The sequence below is a fragment of the Drosophila obscura genome, unplaced genomic scaffold (genome assembly GCF_018151105.1).
Source record: "Drosophila obscura isolate BZ-5 IFL unplaced genomic scaffold, ASM1815110v1 contig_150, whole genome shotgun sequence".
NCBI lineage: Eukaryota > Metazoa > Arthropoda > Insecta > Diptera > Drosophilidae > Drosophila > Drosophila obscura.
The window spans coordinates 3,006,177-3,027,415 of NW_024542736.1; the positions used below are offsets into that span (position 1 = coordinate 3,006,177).

Below are 21,239 nucleotides of genomic sequence, written 5' to 3' on the forward strand. Positions count from 1 at the left end.
ACCAACTTTAGATTTATTAAATTTGTCGGTATTTAATGGTATGGTATATTTAATCAAAAATGCGCAAACGCTTTCCCAAAAAGCCAGACAATTGTTTTTAGAAACTTATTTAATTTTCGGGTACGTACAGAAGAATAAAAGTTGCCATATATATATAACCTATAATGCCACATTCCGATAGAACATGCTGCGCAAATTTGGCAAACTCCTGGGACAGCAGGTGGGTCAGCAAGCACGTTTCGCAATATGCCGCACGCTGGCCACAACAAACGCACTCCATAAAGGTAAGCAAGCACGCCATGACATAATGGGAAGCTGCATTTTTACGAATATCTCTGATTTTGCAGATGCTGCAGCTAAGACGGAGGCTGTTGTGGGGCCGCCAAAGAATATTCTTGTGGAAAAAGACAACAACATTACGCTGATTGGAATCAATCGACCACAGCAGCGCAATGCCATCGACTCTATTACCGCAGCGCAACTTTGCGATGCGTTTGCCAATTTCGAGGCGGACGACGCTTCGCCGGTGGCCGTCCTGTACGGTGTGGGCGGATCGTTTTGCTCTGGCTTTGATATACTGGAAATGAGTACGGATGAGAAGGAGGAGATCAGCGTTGATATACTTATGCGTCCCGAAGGCTCAGTTGGGCCCACGCGTCGCCAGATCAAAAAGCCGGTCGTCTGCGGCATCAATGGCTACTGCATCGCCAATGGACTGGAGTTGGCACTAATGTGCGACTTGCGCGTAATGGAGGAGTCGGCGGTTCTGGGTTTCTTCAACCGTCGCTTCGGAGTTCCCATGCTGGATGGTGGCACTGTCCGTTTACCAGCCATGATTGGCCTGTCTCGTGCGCTCGATTTAATACTAACGGGTCGGCCGGTGGGCTCGCAGGAGGCCCACGATATTGGGCTGGTAAATCGCATAGTTCCCACTGGCACAGCACTGGGCAATGCCCTGGAACTGGCCACGTGCCTGGCAAAGTTCCCGCAGCGCGCTTTAAATCATGATCGTAACTCGGTGTATTCAGGCGCCTTTGAGACGTCCACGTTCCATCAGGCAGTGCAGAACGAAGTAATGTACACGTCGCGCGAGATAATCGAGGATATGCAAAACGGAATCAAGTGGTTCAATCATAGTAGGTTACTTACCAGTAAATTGTTTGCATAATTTCATAACATTTTGGTTCCAGCCTTCCAGGCGGACACCACACACTCGTGGCTGAAGCGCGATCGCTCTATGGCCGACTGGGATGATGAGGAGGTGGCAGCTGCGGCTGCGCACAAAGAGAAGCAAAAGCAAGATGAAGAGGCTGCCCGCGTTGAGGCCGAGAAACAAAAGCAGGCGGAAAAGGCTCAAAAAAAGTCGAAAAAAACTGAAGAAAAGCCAGCCGACAGCACGGACCAGAGCATTGAATCTAAAGCAAAACCAAAGGAAACATAGTTGCGCTTTACAATTAAACAAATTAACTGTTTACCATCATATGCTATAGTTTTGTACATAACACTCTTAACTTATTCAAATACACAATTTTAAGCTGACGCCCAAAAGGCGTCCGTGCTCTGTTCACTACTGAATGCTTTGGCTGATGAATGTTTGCGTTATCAATATGATGAATATTTTTAAACAATCTGCCACCTAACCACCAGATGATTCACTTCATGTGTCTAGACTCTAGACATATGCCATTCGGTTCCGTTTATTGCCGACTTCGTACCTCTGAACTTTGCGCCCTCTTTTGTTGCGAGGGGGCAAGTTTCTAAAAATTCATAGGAAATCGTTGATATTTGGTCATCTATATGATTGCAATTGTGTCATATTTGAGTGATAAGCTCCGAAATTAAGTCGGTAAATTTCTTTAAGAGTAGGACGTACTGGGAGCACAAGGAACAGTAGTTGATTGATTCTTGGTGGAAGAACGCTTCGGAAAGCATTTACCTCTTTCTGCAGATGTGCCATAAATATACTCGTATACCTAAAACTGACTCGGACTTATCAAACTTCCTCGTATTTGTGTCGTTCAATTATTCATGGATGCGCAGCATCAAGAGTGTAGCGAATGTACCTTTCAGTTCTATAGATTGTGAGAACTAAAACAATCATACCAATACATGCATATGCATATGCACATATGTATGTATATGTACATATAGGGAAGTACATTCATTTGGGGAACGAGTGAAATCTGTGAAATAAATCTCGTGAAAGTCGTACTGGGATACTGATACTCCTGGAAGCAGTTCTAAGACAGCCACTGCACAAAGCGGTTGGAAGGAACGCTCAGATCAAAAAACCTTTGAAAGTTCACGCTCAGAGCCTCACTTAAAATTTAATTAAATAAAAGTAAAGTAAAGTGAATAATCCAGGTACAGTACAAATTTGTGCATAATAAAAAAGTCGTGCGTTTTAGTAGCCATCTTCGCTTGCGGGAGTGAAAAATTATTTTAAAAATATCAGGTGATATTCCAAAATGATGCCGTTGATAAGGCAATTCTTCAACATACATACATTTGTATATTCATATGTATTTAACTTCTGTTCGCCTGTTTTAAACTTTAATTTATACGTACTTTGAATTAAAAGAGCGCGCGAAAAGAGTTTTTGTTCCAAGTATGTTCGGCGAATTCCGGAATATAAAGAACCACATCGATATCAAGCCCCGATCAGCCCCGATATTTGTGAAATCACATACTACACAAATGTATATGTATACATATTGTATATATATATGCAGTTGGGGTATAAAGACAAGAAATCGGTGCAGTTTCGAGCAGTCGATTCCAATTCATTTGCCATTCAGGCTGTTAAATTTTTTTTTTTTTTGCCCTCTGTCTATTTTAAACGTACGTGTCATTTTAATTGTAACGCAGCTAGCACTAACACTAAAGATAATCCAATAAGAAAAACTTGTTCTCCGAATTATTGAAAAGCTGAAACTGCTAAAGAACGGTACCTGAAATCAGTTATTCACAGACAGCTGAGCGAGCGCCCACCTGGAACATAGTCTATTTAGCATCTATAATCTGATCTCTATGACACTATATATTGGGCTGTTCAGTCTTTGTGCTCGTGTTATTTTCTAATCAAATTTTGATTCAGTAAAGCCTCTACACATACATACGTTTGTATGTATATATATATGTAACATGTACCATGCACATGCGACCTGAATGCATTTCAAAAATGCAATCCACACTTAATATATTCAATTGCGAATCGATAACGAAAAAAAAGATTATAAAAGGTGATGTGGTGTCTATTCATTACAGCAAAGGCGACATGCCACCAAATGCCGTAGGACTGCCGGACACGTTACCAAAGGTGCCCGTCGATTCCGATCTGATAAAGGAGACAACTATGGAGGACGAATCATCCAAGCAGACGGGCGTGCTGTTTGAGGCCGATGTGGAGACAGCCGATGGCGACCTGGCCACCGATACTTTCCAGTTTAAAAAGGCCGAGAGCCGCCAGCTGCAGTGGGTCTGGCGTAATATACTTCTCTTTGCTTATGTGCATTTTGCCGCCTTATATGGCGGCTATTTGATGATCACCCAGGCCAAAGCAGCCACCGTGCTATTCTGTAAGCGTATTCAAAATAACTTAATGCCACTTGCAATTAAACCCACGACTGTTCTCTGTAGCTGCCGTCCTGTACGTTTGTGGCATGTTGGGCATAACGGGAGGCGCCCATCGTCTCTGGGCCCATCGATCCTACAAGGCCAAGTGGCCGATGCGCTTAATATTGATCACCTTCAATACGATTGCCTTCCAGGACGCCGCCTATCACTGGGCGCGCGATCATCGTGTTCATCACAAGTTCTCGGAGACGGATGCCGATCCGCACAATGCCACCCGTGGCTTCTTCTTTTCGCATGTCGGCTGGCTGCTCTGCAAGAAGCATCCCGATGTGGTGGCCAAGGGCAAAGGCCTGGACTTGTCCGATTTGCGTGCCGATCGCATTTTGATGTTCCAAAAGAAGTGAGTATGGAAAATCATAAAATCTGAAAAAGTATTATAATATGGTTCCTCTCCGACTCTAGGCACTACTACGTCTTAATGCCAATTGCCTGCTTCATTCTGCCCACCGTCATTCCCGCATTCTGTTGGAATGAGACGTTGTTGTGCTCCTGGTTCGTGTCTACCATGTTCCGCTGGTGTTTCCAGCTGAATATGACCTGGCTGGTGAACAGTGCGGCACACAAATTCGGTGGTCGTCCGTACGACAAGTAAGTGTACATAGAAAGTCGGTGATTTGTAAATATTACATTTATATATTCCTCAATAGGACCATCAATCCATCGCAGAATGCCACTGTTTCGGCCGTCACCTTCGGCGAGGGCTGGCACAACTATCATCACGTGTTCCCCTGGGATTACAAAACGGCTGAATGGGGAAACTATAACCTGAACATGACCACCGCATTTATTGATATGTTTGCCAAGATTGGGTGGGCCTATGATCTGAAGTCCGTGGCACCCGACACCATTGAAAGGCGTGTGAAGCGCACTGGCGACGGCACCCACGAGCTGTGGGGATGGGGCGACAAGGATCTCACCGCCGAAGATGCCAGAGATGTACTTTTTGTTGATAAAAAGGCAGAGTGAATCTCCGCCAGCACTACGAAAACTTCTATTCCTTAATCATCAACAGCTAACAATCTAATTGGCCATTTATAGATGGTGTGTGATAATGAGTTATGAACGATTATACTAAATATAATTGATGTTGTTTATCAAAGAGCTGATTTTTATTTGTGGCTAAAGAAGCTTCTGATTACGTGGGATTCGTGACGTGGTGTTTCGAACGGACGGCCAGCCGGCCGGCGCAGTTGCTAGTTGTGGTGTGGCGGTGGACGCTTCTGATAAGGCTATCGCCTTGTCTGTAGGAAAGTTTGAAAATTAAAAAAAAAAACAATGTTTGGGAAAATTTGGGTCTAGCTGTAATCGTGCATATAAAAAGCATGCTTACATTTAGGTATCATTCATTGCTTTATTGATCTCGCGTGCCTGCAGGACCACGTTAGCCAAGGCCTTGGGGCAGACCCCATCCTCAAGCAGTTCGAGACACATTTCAAGGGCTGCCTCCGACAAATTGGTTTGCAACAGAGCAGATATACCATTTAGAGTCTCTTTCAGGTGTGTTGAGTTCTTCAGACGTTGCCTGGGTTCCATTCCTGGCCCTCCAACTTGCTCAGGTGCTGCTTGCGACATTTTTTGGATACTGACTTAAATGCATTAAAACATTGAAAATTTGACAATTTTTAAAAAGGCATCAATGATTTAAATATGTCCACCACGAGAAGGTAAAGCCCTACAGAAATCTAGAAATCTGAAAGCGAACTGTTTTTTTCTTGTCTAGCATACATTACCGCGCAGCCCGTCGCTTGCAGGCCCACCATAAGGACAATCCAGATACGATTGTCCCACATAGCCATGATGCGGCGCATATGCAGAGCATCTGCTATATAGTTTCACGTGGTGTATGATGTTTTTGGCCATAGCACAGGGCAGAAGTGTGTATGCTCTGCATTGATACAATAGTAGCGGCAGCTAATTTTTGTTTTCGTAGATTTATTTCATTAACATTCAACAAATAAACGTGAAACCTTGAGAATAATTTTCGTAAACAAACAAAAATGCCATACACTGTCCTCCAAAGCTTTGCATATATTTTTATTTTGATAATTTGAAATGAAGAAGAAGAAGAGAATTATTACGCTGTTATTAAGGTTCAAAACTTTGTAATTAGCTGTAATCCCAGAGGGTACTAAGGTTTAGCTATGACATAAATGATTAGAAGGATAATGGACAGATTAATAATACCTAATCGGACACGCTCCATTAACATTGTCGAACATGCTATGACGCATCCACCAAGTACTTACATTTACCCTCTAAGGGACGACAATTGTCATCACGCGTTCCTCAATTATCTGATTTGGGGTCTGTAATTTTTCCAATTGACGTCCAATGGAAAACTGGAATACGTGATCTGCTGGCTCTGTTGATCTGAAGGAGATTGTAAAAAGATTCAAATGTACTTGATTTTGAAAGGTAAATAAGGTGAATGTTATTCCATTTCGAACTTTGTGCTTGTCACTTAGCTTTCATTCGCAATCAAACTTTTATTGCAGGCATAAATATGCAATTAGATTGAAACTACCCAGATTTCTTTTAAATTTGAACCCTTACCGAGCCTAGTGCTATGCAAAAGAATGAATTTTAAAATTAGTTGCTAGGCTGTCTGCCATGGTTTGAATATTCGTAGCTATTGTTATTTCATTTTTATTGCAAGAATTTTTGTACATACTGTTTGTTTCTATAATTAGTTCCATTGGCTTATCTAAATTGTAGTGCAATATTCGAGTGGCCAGGTGTTAATCTGTTGTTACTCATGCAATCATATTCAGACCCCAAAGAAATTCCATTTAATAGGAAAGTGAAAGCAAAGATAAGTTTGCCCGGGGTTTCCACTTATCAACAAGCAAGCTTTCAACGGCAACGTCAAGCCATTTCTCAATTATGATACCTGGCCAAAGTCCTCAAGAAAATTGGTGAACTCTGGCCTTGTTATTGTCCGGTATAAGAACGAAAAAGAATTAATAAATGTTTATAAATAATCTATGATTTTGTTGAATGATGAAATTTGGTGCAGGTACACCGCCTGCCTCTGGGCTCCTCTACACCATGGCCTTTTCCTACACCAGGGGTTCTCCCAGAGCGCTGTGGGATACCATCGAAATTGAAACATATCTGAATAACTGGAATTTTTGTTTGTACGTGATGTTTCAATGTACACTGGACATGCGATCTTTATTATTGTTATCATCGTCTGGTCGCGTGCCAAACGATTCAATTCACAAGGGTTATCAGTGTTGTTTCTGGTTTAAGGACTGATAACCTTCACAAAGTCGCAAGCATCTACATATGTATGCGCGCTTAGACAGATCATGGCATGCCGTGCCTTGCTGATTGGCTGAAAGACGCCAATATATTATAAGTCAGATCTATCCATATCCTATATATTCATACACAAACAGCCTGGGCCCGAGAGATAGTTTAACCTTGAAACAATGTTCGCAGCTAACTACATATTTATAAGACTATGCAGAAGCAGTCCATCTGCTGATCCAGCTGTGTAATTTCACACAAATTTGTAATTCAACAAAAATAGTGATTAAATTATTAAGAATGAGCACCAAGGACGTTGAGCACCTTTATTTCGTAGGAGAAAAGTATAGGGGAAAATGTTGGGTAGTTCTGTGACTAAAAATTCATACTTTAAATCTCGAGGGGGAAACAGATAAATGAATATTAAATTTAAATATCTGTTATTTAACCTGACATATACGGTCAGCGTGGAAAAAAAAAATGCCAAATATCGATATCCAAAGCCGATAATCGATACCTGACACTGTCATCCACAGTTTACCTTCCATCTCCAATTCCAAAAACAAAAGCAAAAATAGCTGAATTTTTTTAAACGAAAAATAAGTGTACTTTATTTGGAAGTGACTCGAGGAACCCGTAAGTTTCAATATCTTGCAATTACAGCAACAATATGCACGTTTACACACTCAAAGCAATGGCTGAGAAAGACGGCAAAAGACATGACTGCTGCGGGGGGCACAGACGCATCTGCAGACGCCGGACCAGATTAGGAGGAAAAGATGAGCTTAACATGTAATGGAAAATCGCATTTAATTAATAGTTCCAAACTCTTTAGGTGCAGTTCGACGCACTTACATTGTTTACACGCAAAGCCCAGGCGCATACGCTGTAGTGACATCACATCACATCCGATGCAGTGACGCAGAGTAGTGGGTACCTAGGATTAGAATTAGGCATGTACCCATGTACGCTTCTGTTCTTCTATGCTGTGCAGTGTCTTCAATTAACATGCACTGGCATAGCACGCCTTGCAATAGTTCAAGTGAATCTAATCTTTAGGCGCTAAAGGCACCTTTGCAGATTCCAAGCTTATATTTCTAGTGCGCATTAACCCATACTTTGTTGTTGTCCACGTTGGTAGATAAGGCTGTCCTTGAATGTTGATTGCTATACATAAATAATATACATATATGTATATTCTTTATTAGAAATGGGCGAAACTACGTTTCGATTAAATCCAGTCTCTGAGTTTTAAAGCTACATATATCCACAACAGATACTCTTCGTATCGTATATCTTCGTATTCCTTTCCTTTGCATAATGTGCTGTAAATATCACTTCTTGGTACTTTTTCTCACACCTGTCATGTTTTTTTTGCAACCAATGGCAATGGCTGCAATGCTCAATATACAAATGGTCATGTGCATGAATATGCAATTAGACTGAAACAAGCCAATGGCCTTCGTAATTTTGTAAATATTCTCGTCTTACTTAACCTCAACTTCTGTGCTTGAAAGAAGCGGCGATATGCAAATCAATGTGGAATGTGTCTGCGTTTTGTACATAAAAACTTTGGCTTAAGCCACAATGCGATGGATCGGACTCACCAACTGGTTTTGGCCTGGTCAAAGTTCCAGAACAATAAAGCTATCTATACGCAGATTATTATAAGCCTGGGCAACTGGATTCACGGCCTAACCAATTATCATTAACACGGCACACCGAGCGAGCGAACAACATCGATTAGATTGGGTGACAGGTCTTAACCTAACTGCTGGTACAAAGTGCGAAGGCTAAACCCGCTGGTTGGGCTGCTGACTGGTCCATGAGTGTGGCTTTTAATTTGAGAAATTGCATTGTTTACAGGCGGCGTATTGATATTATCGCTCACTCTCTCGCCAAATGAAATCCATACGATATCCGATTCAATCGTTCACTTAGGATTTGGATAATTGACGTTATTATAGAGTGAATGTTTACAATTTCTCCCAAATTGTAAATTAACAGCGATTGGGGGCTACGTGCATGCTGCTAATCTAAAGAACATAGGCAAAATACTCCACTCCGCAGCGCAGCACAATGAAATGCACACGCCGACAGAAAAAAAGCTCTGACGTTGGCGCTCCATCGCTTGCTCGCTCGCATCTCGGCTGTCGCTGGCTTTCCTCGTCCGAATGTTTTCGTTTTTGTCAGTGCGCGAAAGTTTAGTTAGTTGAATTAAATATTGTCTAGCGTGCGGACGTGCTGTGGCTCCCACAACAAATACTAGTTGAAGCATTTAAAACAAGAAACTGCGCGAAAAGAAAAGCGCGTGTTAAAGAAGTTTAAAGCGACTTGGTCAAGGAAACAGGTTGGTTGCTAGCCATGGACTATGTGACTTGTTGAGCCATTGCAACAGGATTTTGTGTTTCTAGTGTTTACGTAAAAGCCCCAGTTCAGTCGCTAGAAAAGCAAGAAATTACAACAATTCTACACAGTTCTACATTTCATTTCCTCTGCGCATTTTATCTCCGATACTTGCTATATACAAATAGTATGTACCCCAGACGTTGGTTCGTTCGCATGTACATATGCATAGTGTGTAGTTCGATCTCCCTCTGTCTGTGGATATACATATGATATGGCTGTTGCTCTTGTGCTTAACGATTGCTCTTCAAACTCTTAACTGGACGATCTTGGGGTCGAGTTTTTAAGCAGCCACTACCTCTGTAGTGCGCCAAGGTTTCAGTTTAACGGTCAAAGTGTTTAGCGGAAGGTTAGATGTCGGTCTAGTCTCCTATTATTGTTTTTTTTTTTTTCGTTTAGTTTTAAGTGTGCCCATTTAGTCTTGCATAAGGGGGGGAGGGACTGGGGGCTTAGGTTAATTTCATTAATTCCCTTGCTACTTCCCTGTAATGCTTTTCCTGTTAAACTAGATTCATTGTTTTTTTTTTCGGTTAGTGAACTTTGACAATAATTAAACGAACGGGCACTTAGCATTGCAAATAGGCGTAATGCCGGACAACCAACTAAGACCGTAATGAAATTGCAAATTAGCTGTACATGTTGTTCGGCGAGAGTTCAACAAAATGAAATAATTTCTCACTTCATTTACACTAGATTCGCGTGTCTGTAAAAACCAATTAAATATATTCAATATGTTAAACATTACTACATATATCCACAATAGTCATGTGAAGCAAGCTCCAGTGACCTACCGACAGCGAAGCCGAACCCAAGAAGCGTAGCCACTGCATCACGCCTTTGCAACGTGATTCTCTAGAAAACAAACTATGTACATACATATGTATGTATGTACACATATACATAATTGTTTCTCTCTCAGTCTATCTCCAACTCACACTGGGCTGTACTTTCTTTCTGTTTCCCTCGCTCTTTCGTGAGCTCCCACGCTACCAATAAATGAGCATGGCATACAAACAGAGAGACAGACAACAACACGTCGACATATTTCAAGTTCAATGCGCGACTCACATTTTGCGGAGCTTGAGAAAAATGTTGTTGGTATTGGTCATTAGTGCGTTTGTTTGCCGGTTTTTGGTCAAATTTTAAGCTTATTTCTCTACAAGAACGAACAGCTGTTTCGCATGTTTCTCTTGCTGTGAAAAAGCTTTCAAATGTGATCTGTTTTTTACACTAACCCTCCCCTCGTAACTGTGCGCATGTACGTACCGTACGTACAGTTTTTGTATTTCTTATTATTTTCCTCTACTATCTATCTCTCTACCTTCTTTAAAGCCGCGCGTATTTTCTGGCGTGAGCATCGTATGATGCCAAAGCTTTCACTTGGACATAGGTTCACGTGTTTAATTGGGTATTATTCCTATTGTTCTTGCTTGCAATTGTTTTTGAGCTGATGAAATCAGCAATAGACACATCATAATTATAATTCATATGTGATTCACATCTGATTGTGAGTAGATATGTTTGTGTGGTGTGGGTATGCATTAAGGTCCAATATCACGCACCATCACGCAGACACGTGTCCGGTCGTGCATACTGATTAGATTAGCCCAAGTAGTTGGTCTAGACATACATTGTATATGTTAACCCTGACCTTAGCAGCTGTACAAAAATGTATTAATAGGCAGATCGCTGAATTGGCCAAAAAAAAATCTAACTTAATATAATCGTGTCCAGCGCGCCGAGCGCGCACACCTGCAAAAGCTTCCACCACTTTTGAGCTTGCGTGTGTGAGGGCGATAACGAGAGCCAGAGCGAAAAGCTTTTGCACAGCAAGAGTTCTTCGTGCGAAATTTCTACACAAATCGGTTTTAAAACCAAACCAAAGCGGCTCGTCCGGCTGTCATCTGTGCCAATATAGTACGTATTTCTATAAAAAAAAAGAAGATAATTGCTGTTTTTATAAGGTAAAACATGTCACAGGGAACACAAGTGTTTAGGAAGTGGCCTGACTAGACTACACATATGAATATTATATTGCTAAATTGTGCTCGGCCGATTCGCCAATTCTTGCGCATTTTGTGTACGAGTGCTGCGAGTACCAGTACGAGTACGAGTACGTCAGTGTGTGTGTATAACAAAGCATACCCAAATTTATTGAGCTAGTAATTTTCCACAAGCAAACACATAGGCTGAAGCTCAGCTCAACACAGATTAAACGCACTGCCAGGAAGTCGGTTTGAGCACTTAACCTTGGGGCAAGGCAAAGGCCAGGTTCGCATTGACCCATATAAAGACCCAACTGTACGTTTTCCCACACCGGCATATCTATTATGCATGCTGGGACACCTTTTGAATTCATCAAGGATGTGCGCCAGCTGTATTGATTTTTTTAGCATTGTTCTGCGGCTAGCCTGGTCTAGCCAGCGTGTCGACGAAACGTCTTTGGCAATACGATGAATGCTTGAAAGTTGGCGGCTTCAAGGTGTAAGCAATAGAGACAGGTCTGGTCTGCAAATGGCAGCAATAAAAACTTGGAGTCGCTACCTTTTGCCTCACCCAAAGCGTGTCAAGTGCAAAAGCTAATTGTTTAACCCCCCCCGAATGCTGGAAAACAAACACTAATTAAATGGTTATTATCTTGTTTCACTTGAAGGTTGATGCAATATGCCGCCCAACGCCCATGCCGGTGCCCAGTCCATCACGGACTCGCTGATCGCCGCAGCTAATGCAGCCGCTGATTCCGATCAGAATCCTACCAAGCTGCAGCAGGACTCCACGGGCGTGCTCTTCGAGTGCGATGTGGAGACCACCGATGGCGGCCTCGTCAAGGACATTCTCCCGATGAAGAAGGCGGACAAGCGCAAAATGAAGCTCGTCTGGCGCAACATAATTGCCTTTGGATACTTGCATTTGGCTGCACTCTACGGCGCCTATCTGATGATCACCTCCGCCAAGTGGGAGACAATCGGCTTAGGTGAGAAATCCATATAGTTACTTACGCGTTATGGTCAGCTTCCTAGCGCGTGCCGGACGCTTTAATATACCAAGGCTATCAGTGTTTGTTATTCAAACGGATTTGGCACTGATAACCTTCGCCAAGGCAGAACAGGCGACTATTAGCAGAACAGGCATAGACTGCTGATTAGTCGAGCTCTAATATAAATTCAGTGACTGCTATCCGTAATTTATATGGATGCGATTATATTTTAAACGATCGATTTAACGCTTAACAAATAATTGGTTGATGAAATCAAGGATTCAGACAGTAATCGATATTTGTTTTGGAATTTACAGCTTACATCTTATATGCCGTCTCCGGATTGGGAATCACTGCTGGTGCCCATCGTCTCTGGGCCCATCGTTCATACAAGGCAAAGTGGCCGCTGCGTTTGATCCTGGCCACCTTCAACACCATCGCCTTCCAGGATGCCGCCTATCACTGGGCACGTGATCATCGTGTTCATCACAAGTACTCGGAGACGGATGCCGATCCCCACAATGCCACCCGTGGCTTCTTCTTTTCGCATGTCGGCTGGTTGCTGTGCAAGAAGCACCCCGAGGTGAAGGCCAAGGGTAAGGGTGTTGATCTATCTGATCTGCGCAAGGATTCCATCTTGATGTTCCAGAAGAAGTAAGTGCACGCGTTTAGCCATCCCCAGTCATCGTTGCAAAGTCAAATTCAAACTTTTTTTTGCAGATACTACATGATTCTGATGCCTCTGGCCTGCTTTATTGTGCCAACGGCTATTCCAATGTACTTCTGGAATGAGACGTTTGTGAATGCGTGGTTTGTGGCCACCATGTTCCGCTGGTGTTTCATCCTGAACGTGACCTGGCTGGTGAACAGTGCCGCCCACAAGTTCGGTGGTCATCCCTATGACAAGTATGTATCCGTATACAAATATATATATATATATTGTTTTTTGTAAGCTAATCATCTTCTTCGATTTACAGAGATATCAGTCCTTCCCAGAACATTTCCGTCGCAGTTCTTGCCTTCGGTGAGGGCTGGCATAACTATCATCATGTGTTCCCCTGGGATTACAAGACGGCCGAGTTTGGCAAATACTCTCTAAATTTCACCACCGCCTTCATTGACTTCTTCGCCAAGATTGGCTGGGCCTACGACCTAAAGACCGTCTCGCCGGAGATCATCAAGAAGCGTGTTAAGCGCACTGGTGACGGCACCCACCCCACTTGGGGTTGGGGCGACAGCGATCAGCCAAAGGAGGAGATCGATGATGCGCTTGTTCTTCACAAGAAGAGCGACTAGGCGAGTGAGCAAGGGAGCGAGCGAGCAATGGGATACTGATCAGGGAGGGTTTAGCCGAAAATCAATCAAAACCAACACAATTTTCCATTTTGCACATGTCCGCGAAACATTTCCTTAGCAGCATATAAAATGAATAGAAGCAAAACCTTTAATTAATTCTAAGATAAAACGTTGATGATAAATGTTTGTTGTTTATCGAAACTCTATACCGTCTGTGTTAATCCAGCTCTGGAAATATGTTTTTTTCGCTCTGGAATTGCTTTTGAAGACAGACAGAAACTATCTTTAAATTTAGATGTGCATACATTTGATTAAACAAAACTGTATATTGAGATTTGAGTTGTATTTCCATCGTGCAATTGAGTCAAATTTTGTGCTTTTCATTCACTATTGTTTTGAAGTTCATAATGGAAGAGGAAAGAGGAGGAGATATTTTCAGCTAAAAAACTAAATTTAATCAATACAAATTTAAATTGAACTTTCTGTTTCAAAACGAGAAATACCTGCAAACGAAAGATTTTAGTATTTAGATTAAGCCAAAAACATACAAGAGGAATAATCAATAAACTATTATAATTACATACATATACATACATACTTATTATATAACAAACGATGGATGTTAGCACACGAAAAGGAACCTTCACATACACATGATATTTCTTTAAATGTTAATAAATAAAGTGGAAAAAATGAATTTCAGTGGACTTTTATCCCCCCGCAAACTTCCCAAATATTACACCGACTCTTTTTTCACATTCCATTCCTGATGTGATCGTACAAAAACCCAAGAACTTGAAACCATTGCGCAATTTTATTTGATTATGATGAATTTTGAAAAATTTAGCGCGCGAATATCGATACTTGGCTATCGATAGGCGGAGCCACGCAAATGAATCTCTCAGATTTTCAACTTCACATGGTTGCATGGTATAACTATCTGAGAGGTAGGGATAAAGCATAACATTCTCATAGTATCTATCTAAAAGTGTCACTTCAACCATATAAGCAAAGTAATTGTTTTATGGCATCCAACTTGTATTGAGCTTCCTAGCCAGAATGAATAACCATACAGTAAAGAGATTATAGACTCCCAGACCAAAGCCTGCCTTGTAGGATCTGTTGCGACGTTATGTTTCAATTACATCTATTTACGGTCGGTAAGTGCCAAAATTCAGAAGTTTAGTACGCAACACACATTCGGAAATCACACGTTCGCTCATGGTATTACGATATTAGGTAAGGCCGCAGATGGACTCTTCGAGGGACATAAACAGATGTGTCCCTCAAAAAGAGAAGTTGTCCATACCTCTACGCCATTTATACCATTTTCGTGATAGCTACTATCTCCGAGCTGTATTATTTATTCGATTCAACTCTCAGCCGTCGTCGTGTAAACACTGCATTCAAGTATTGTGGTGTGGTGTGTGTTTTGGTTTGGGTTTTTGCGTGTTTTTGTTTTATTTCCAATCGAAGCCATTTGCATTTAGTTAATGTTTTAACAAGTGTTTAATATACCTGCAGACGCTCAAAATTAATTACTGCCTTGTACAAGCAAACTAATAATCAACCAGAACCGAATCTACGCCCCCCTCTCGTTGAGCGTTGAGCGCCATTGTCGTCGGTCGGTGGCTCTGACGTCGCAAGTGTAAATGCAGTACGGAACGTAAAAGTAATATATAATTGCATTCCATTCGAGAAAAAACTCAGAGCAGAGGCAGCAAAATGGATAGGAAATTCCTGATGATTCTCGTCCTGGGCTGCGGCTTCATGTTCGTTTTTACTGCGTTCCAAACTATGTGCAACATTGAGGTAAGAGAAGAGGCCATGTGTGTTTTTGTGTTTTCCCCGTGTGTTGGTATCTGTCCGTCCCCCTCTCTCACTCTCTGACTCTCTTTCTCTGGCGCTGCCACGGAACGTGTGTGTATGTATGCGTGGGCGTTGTTGACATCCTTGCCACTGGCATTTTCGTCCTTGTCCTTGCCAATAGACGTTCTCGTATCCTTGGCCCTACCCTACCCTACCCCACACAGTAACTCCGACGCACACAGTGCCAGAGGAGGAAGACTGCCACCACCCCTCAATCAGTAATTGAGTAAATTACCCTGATTTGGAGCAGTGCACATAAAATGGGGAGGAATTTATTCTATTTTCTCCTAGTACAGCGCTCAAAGTTCATAAATCATGAATCCATTGTTCTCGCTGTAATATTCATCATTGAGATGGCTGTGAAATGTGGTGTGGGCTGTTGGGAGCATCAATTGATAAGCAAAGAAGCGAACAAAGGCACTTGGCAGCTTATAAGCCTCAGGCTCAGAGCACAGAGAATCAACGTTCGTTATGAATGGCAATGGAAATGAAAATGGAGTTGATGTTGACCCCAAGAGGTCATATTTCAATTAGGGTTAACTCCACTGATAAATGTACATACATACGTAGATTTCTGGGCCCGCCCACTTATCTGAAATTGTTTCCCGTTATCTGGCAACGGCGATTAATTAATTAATATGAGCAAATAATTCTAATTGTTGTCAACATGCACTTCCAATGATGATTATTGGCAATGATAATAGATATCAATAGATAAACCCACCGCACCCCAGCAAATCACTTTTTGTATGCATAACGGTTTTATTTTTGTTTATTACGAGTATCTGTTCCGACTAATCAGAGTTAAAAGATCAAGGCAAAGCATTGCTAAATATAAACAGGAAAAGATTTATCTACATACCTACCTATATCTACTATATACTATCGTTATATACAAACGTCTCTGTTTATGCCCAAAAAATAGTTGCTTTTTTTCATTGGTTTTCATTACGTATGCGAAGCATAGCATTCTTTATTATAAACCCGAAACCGGCTACAAACTGCGACGCAGTCATTGTTTTTCGAGCTTAAATTCAAGCATTTTGTTATGGTTCAATGGACTGTCGCTACCTTCTGACTATTCCCGTAGAAAAAATTGTTATCGAATGAGTGAATGAATGAGTGTACACAGTACAGTAAGTACTCATAATTATCCGAATGAATACTCTCACTTTTGTGTGCCTTTTTTTGAAGTGGCTGTGGCCTTTCAGCACGGACGGCGGCGCATGCGCAATGCCCTCTAGTTAGTGATTTTTTTTGCTGTATGTATAAACAATTTATAAACAATTTACTACGCTGCTTGGCTTTGCTTCTTACAAAAAAAAAAAAGAGCCAGAGCCAGTTGGAATGCCAGGCAGGGCGTGCTTTAACGAACAAGACTCAGCAACTACCAATCTATCGATCGACAACAGTCTCAACAGCGAGGCCTTGGCTCATATGGTGCAATCCGTATTTGGAGGTGGATATACAGAACACTCACTTGGCTTGGGGGAACATCAATATCCGCAAGCAGTTCAGCTCAGACCATTTGCCACATGATTGCGCAATCAAAATCAAAGGAAAGTCAAACCAGACAGCGAAAACGCGTCAAACGAACGCCAACAACTCTTTCAATGTCATTGCAATTGCATACACAAACACAAACACACCCACACAGACACACACTACCAACGCATCGTCAGGCTTCAAGGCCACGTCAGCAATAAATATAAAGAGCGAGCCAGGTTGACCAACATACATATGTACAATGTACATATGTATGCACATTTCCATTACATTCAAATGTACATAAAATATACACATATGTGTATGTGCATGTGTATGCATGAGTGGGCGCCTTCCGCGGAGCACCTGCGCCTGCGCCCCGCTAAGACATAACACAAACAGCCGTTAGGCGCCTGCCTCCGCTTACACAACAACAACAACAACAGCAACAAAAAGTGGGTGCGCTACCGACGAGCCCACAATTTCCTAGCGAAAACTGCGCTGCCTGCACCGCAGCAGAGAGTGCAACAATCAGGGCCGGTATTTCGAGTTGGGGTTATGGTATCGGCTAGAATATTCCCATACAATGTTATTATATTATACTATATTATGATTTTACTTTTCTGCCAAAAGTCAAACAATCTTTTCAGTTTCAATTTTGAGGTTGTTTTCAAAAAAAAGTATTTATAAAAAGGGCACAAGCTCAATTGGCCTGGTAATGTAGCCGAATTCATGTCAAAGCATCAAAATGCCATCTATTTTTTTCCCTTTGTAATTTTATAAAAAGCCCTTTAGTTTTCATTTCGGCGAGAAATATGTTACCGTTTTCAAAACGGAAAATTCTTGAGTTTACGAATGCAAGAGCGCCTAATCTACCGTTTCGAAAAGTAAATCACAAATTTTATGTGAAAGTGTAAACCGGAACCTGCCTGAATGTCTATCCAAAAACAACAAAAACTACAACAAAAATAAAACCGAAACTTGTTTCTGCATTTTTCGAACCTTTTGCAAGTCGTTGTTCCAGTTTATTTTGCGTAATAAATCAGTAGTGCAATATATTGGGGCCTGGCCTGCATTCTCCAACCAGTCAATGCAGCTTTCTTTTGATTGGACATTTGGGTTTTGCCTCAATCATTGTTTGCACAAAACTTGACCCAAATCTCAGCTACGTCCCCTCAGTGGTCCCTCAATCAAAAGATCTTCAATAAAAAGTTCATTGATAATGTTCTCGGTAGCTGCTTTGCTACCGATAAGGTGAGATTGTACTTGAGAGTCGAGTGCTCTTATCAGAATCGTTTTATGGTTAACGATCCGCTTTATAAACAATATTCTAATACCTCTACACGTCTACATACAAATATATATAGGTTAAGGCTTACAGTGTGAATGGTAACAATCAAATAATTATAAATACCACAAATTTATGTACATAAATATATATCTACATACATAGATATGTATGTGCATCTGTATTTAGTACTACATATGTGTATTGCCGTATACAAAATGCAAGTCCCCCTGGTATTTCTTTCAGCATTGAGCCAACAACTTCCTGTTCTAGACAGTTCCTGTATTCCATTGCAATTACTTATGTACACTGTCTGAGCACTTCCGTTTCTAAAAGCTCATCCGGAATGGGTGGGTGGGTGTATGGATGAATATTAAAGGTTGCATCGGAATGTTCAACTTTCACTTTCACAATCTGACGCGTAGTCCCAAGTATACATATTGGGGTTTCGCCTGCTTAAAGTTCGTTTTTAAAGTGCTGGCGCTGAGAACTGCATCGAGTACTGATAATGCAGCACAACTTTGCTCTCATGTTGGACTTCAAAATGGGCACAAGGACTAGACCAGACCAGACCGGGCCACGCCAGTGTCAGTTAATTGATGCAAATCGAAATCGAAATCGTGTCAGAGTCAGAATTCTGCTGCGAGATAACGATATCGTTCCACGGTGCATTCAGATGCGTCCTTTCGAATGGAAAATTACCAAACCGAAAACATGTTTCGTATTTATTTAGCTAGTAATTTTCCACTCAGATTCAGATTCTGATTCGGAATGTGGGCTGCCTTGCAAGAATTACAGCATTGCACTTGAATTTGCTTGCAGAGTGCAGCCATACTTAGTACTTAGTATTCAATATACTCGTACTCCTACTCGTATTTATTTTCAAAATTATTGAAGCAGTCTCGATGGATTGTACAAGTGTGTATGTGGGGGCAGCTTTTTTTTCTAAGAAAAAATGCATCCGGACAAGAAATACCTGTATTTTAAGCACCCTTTGCACTTGAATTGAGAACACGTTTTGTGTATAACATTTAAACAGAAATACAATAAACATACATTATATTATTTGAGCCACTTGATTGCCGGTTCATTGGCATGCACAAAACGAAAGGCGGCTGGCACGTTTTCAAAATGATAATCAATATACTTACTATTTCTTTTCAATTTCATTGATAGAAAACTATACTGGACAGCATTTCCCAGGAAGATGATAGCTTCAAGGGCGAGGGCTACACAAGTCTGGCCATTATTTATCTATTCTTTTCGCTCTCCAATTGGCTGGCGCCGTCGTTCATATCGTTCACGGGACCCCGTGTGGCCATGGTGGTAGGTGCATTGACCTATACGTGAGTAGATCCACACAATAGATTCAAAATGGATCAGTAAATAAGATTGTTCTACCCGTTTTTTTTTTTTCAGCGCCTTTATGATCACCTTTATGTTCCCATCGACGGTGCTGCTGTATGTGGGCAGCGCAGTGCTGGGCTTGGGCGCTTCCATCACTTGGACTGGACAGGGAACTTATCTGGCGCGATGCAGCGAATCGACGACCATTTCTCGAAACTCGGGCGTCTTCTGGGCGCTCCTTCAGTGCAGCATGTTCATCGGCAATCTGTTTGTCTACTATCAGTTCCAGGACAAGACACGCATCGACAAGGAAACCAGGAATCTGGTCATAGGGGTGCTCACTGTGATTGCCGTGCTGGGAATTGTGTTTTTGGCTGCCCTCCGCTCCATGCCCGACAACGCCGAGCACGACAATGAGCTGGAGCAGAAGCACACGGGCTACGACCAGGCATTGTATGCCCTGAAGTCGGCCGGTCAACTCTTCTTTACCAAGAAGATGCTGCTCCTTAGCTTGGCTTTCTTCTACACAGGTTCGTCCGGCTAATTCTGTTCTGTACATCGAATTGCTCATAGACCTTTGCTTGCTTTACAGGTCTGGAGCTGTCCTTCTTTAGTGGCGTCTTTGGGTCCGCAATTGGCTTTACCACGAAAATAGCTGAAACGCCCAAGGAGATTGTCGGCCTCGTGGGAATTTGCATTGGCGCCGGAGAAGTTTTCGGAGGTGGACTTTTCGGAATACTGGGCAACAAGACAACACGCTTTGGACGCGACCCCATCGTAATTGTTGGCTACATTATGCACATGGCTGCCTACTTCATGACGTTCATTAATCTGCCGAACAGCGCACCATTCAAAGATACCACCGATATATCGTACCTGGAAACGCCCAGTGCGAGCATTGCCCTGGTCTGTGCTTTCCTTCTCGGCCTGGGCGATGCCTGCTTTAACACCCAGATCTACTCGATGCTGGGTGGCGAATACGTGAATAATGCCGTGGGCGCTTTTGCCCTGTTTAAGTTCACCCAATCCGTGGCGGCAGCCATTAGCTTTTTCTACTCCTCACATTTCGGGCTGTACGTCCAGTTGGCAATACTTGTGATCACTGGCACCATAGGCACCATTGCTTTCGTATTTGTCGAGTGGGGCTTCAAGCGACACCATCGCGAGCAGGAGGCACTGGAAAAGTAAGGGTCTACGGGCCGGGGCCGGGACTGTGTGTTAAACTTAGTATTCCGTTTAGGGCTAGCAATCTCTGTCCAATGTTTGTTATATTCCTTGTGAGCGCGTTGAATTCGTGCCACTGCGTCGTCTTCCTAGACAATAACTGATTATTGATTGTTGTTGTGCGCTAATGTTGCTATATGTATGTATTTTAATGTTGGAGTTCCAAAACCGAAAACGTAATTGTAAATCTAGTTGTCTATATGTTTTTATATGTGTGTATTGTATATGTGTGTGCGTTTATTTATATTTTAAGCAACGATGTGCAATTGTAAATTAACTAAACCACAGATTTTGAGTATTAGTAAGCGATTCAAAAGTCGTATCGTGCATGAGCAGCACAAGCAAAGAGAAATATATAAAGAATTTTAAGACAATGCCTTAAATAGCGTGCTGTTTATTTATATATTTGTTTATTTATCTCAAACTCAGTGAGGAATAATATATATTTGTGTGTTAGGG

General features: G+C 42.0%; 4 protein-coding genes across 7 annotated transcripts; all 4 read left to right on the top strand.

Moving 5' to 3' along the window:
- Positions 1-16: 16 nt before the first annotated feature.
- On the top strand, positions 17-2,341 carry LOC111067269 (probable enoyl-CoA hydratase echA8). The gene is made up of 4 exons (XM_022356352.2): positions 17-120; positions 182-284; positions 348-1,136; positions 1,191-2,341. The coding sequence occupies exons 2-4, from the start codon at positions 185-187 to the stop codon at positions 1,439-1,441; spliced, it is 1,140 nt and encodes a 379-aa protein (XP_022212044.1). The 5' UTR covers positions 17-120; positions 182-184; the 3' UTR covers positions 1,442-2,341.
- On the top strand, positions 2,257-4,735 carry LOC111067175 (acyl-CoA Delta12-desaturase). Its single transcript, XM_022356260.2, has 5 exons — positions 2,257-2,364; positions 3,268-3,578; positions 3,640-3,976; positions 4,039-4,224; positions 4,284-4,735. Exons 2-5 carry the CDS (start codon positions 3,278-3,280, stop codon positions 4,600-4,602), a joined length of 1,143 nt encoding a protein of 380 aa, XP_022211952.1. The 5' UTR covers positions 2,257-2,364; positions 3,268-3,277; the 3' UTR covers positions 4,603-4,735.
- A 2,766-nt stretch (positions 4,736-7,501) lies between these two features.
- On the top strand, positions 7,502-13,901 carry LOC111067029 (acyl-CoA Delta12-desaturase-like). Of its 3 annotated transcripts, none has more exons than XM_022356165.2 (5): positions 7,502-7,524; positions 11,948-12,268; positions 12,589-12,925; positions 12,992-13,177; positions 13,249-13,901. In XM_022356165.2, the coding sequence occupies exons 2-5, from the start codon at positions 11,959-11,961 to the stop codon at positions 13,565-13,567; spliced, it is 1,152 nt and encodes a 383-aa protein (XP_022211857.1). In that variant the 5' UTR covers positions 7,502-7,524; positions 11,948-11,958; the 3' UTR covers positions 13,568-13,901. The 3 variants fall into 3 exon arrangements, with proteins under 3 accessions (XP_022211857.1, XP_022211778.1, XP_041452368.1); XM_022356086.2 differs by lacking the exon at positions 7,502-7,524 and adding an exon at positions 9,095-9,238; XM_041596434.1 differs by lacking the exon at positions 7,502-7,524 and adding an exon at positions 11,191-11,211.
- An 809-nt stretch (positions 13,902-14,710) lies between these two features.
- LOC111065777 (UNC93-like protein MFSD11) lies at positions 14,711-21,149 on the top strand. 2 transcript variants are annotated; one of them, XM_022354211.2, is made up of 5 exons: positions 14,711-14,806; positions 15,092-15,379; positions 19,386-19,555; positions 19,629-20,086; positions 20,149-21,149. In XM_022354211.2, exons 2-5 carry the CDS (start codon positions 15,293-15,295, stop codon positions 20,742-20,744), a joined length of 1,311 nt encoding a protein of 436 aa, XP_022209903.1. In that variant the 5' UTR covers positions 14,711-14,806; positions 15,092-15,292; the 3' UTR covers positions 20,745-21,149. The 2 variants fall into 2 exon arrangements, with proteins under 2 accessions (XP_022209903.1, XP_022209978.1); XM_022354286.2 differs by lacking the exon at positions 14,711-14,806 and having other exon boundaries at positions 14,936-15,379.
- Positions 21,150-21,239: the final 90 nt, after the last annotated feature.

Excerpts from the sequence above, each read along its gene's own strand:
- LOC111067029 (XM_022356165.2), top strand. The coding sequence starts at position 11,959 with ATGCCGCCCAACGCCCATGCCGGTGCCCAGTCCATCACGGACTCGCTG. Across the intron at positions 12,269-12,588 it reads GTGGGAGACAATCGGCTTAG|CTTACATCTTATATGCCGTC; the intron begins GTGAGAAATCCA and ends TGGAATTTACAG. Across the intron at positions 12,926-12,991 it reads ATCTTGATGTTCCAGAAGAA|ATACTACATGATTCTGATGC; the intron begins GTAAGTGCACGC and ends TTTTTTTTGCAG.
- LOC111067175 (XM_022356260.2), top strand. The coding sequence starts at position 3,278 with ATGCCACCAAATGCCGTAGGACTGCCGGACACGTTACCAAAGGTGCCC. Across the intron at positions 3,579-3,639 it reads AGCAGCCACCGTGCTATTCT|CTGCCGTCCTGTACGTTTGT; the intron begins GTAAGCGTATTC and ends TGTTCTCTGTAG. Across the intron at positions 3,977-4,038 it reads ATTTTGATGTTCCAAAAGAA|GCACTACTACGTCTTAATGC; the intron begins GTGAGTATGGAA and ends CTCCGACTCTAG.
- LOC111067269 (XM_022356352.2), top strand. The coding sequence starts at position 185 with ATGCTGCGCAAATTTGGCAAACTCCTGGGACAGCAGGTGGGTCAGCAA. Across the intron at positions 285-347 it reads AACAAACGCACTCCATAAAG|ATGCTGCAGCTAAGACGGAG; the intron begins GTAAGCAAGCAC and ends CTGATTTTGCAG. Across the intron at positions 1,137-1,190 it reads AATCAAGTGGTTCAATCATA|CCTTCCAGGCGGACACCACA; the intron begins GTAGGTTACTTA and ends TTTTGGTTCCAG.
- LOC111065777 (XM_022354211.2), top strand. The coding sequence starts at position 15,293 with ATGGATAGGAAATTCCTGATGATTCTCGTCCTGGGCTGCGGCTTCATG. Across the intron at positions 19,556-19,628 it reads GTAGGTGCATTGACCTATAC|CGCCTTTATGATCACCTTTA; the intron begins GTGAGTAGATCC and ends TTTTTTTTTCAG. Across the intron at positions 20,087-20,148 it reads CTTGGCTTTCTTCTACACAG|GTCTGGAGCTGTCCTTCTTT; the intron begins GTTCGTCCGGCT and ends CTTGCTTTACAG.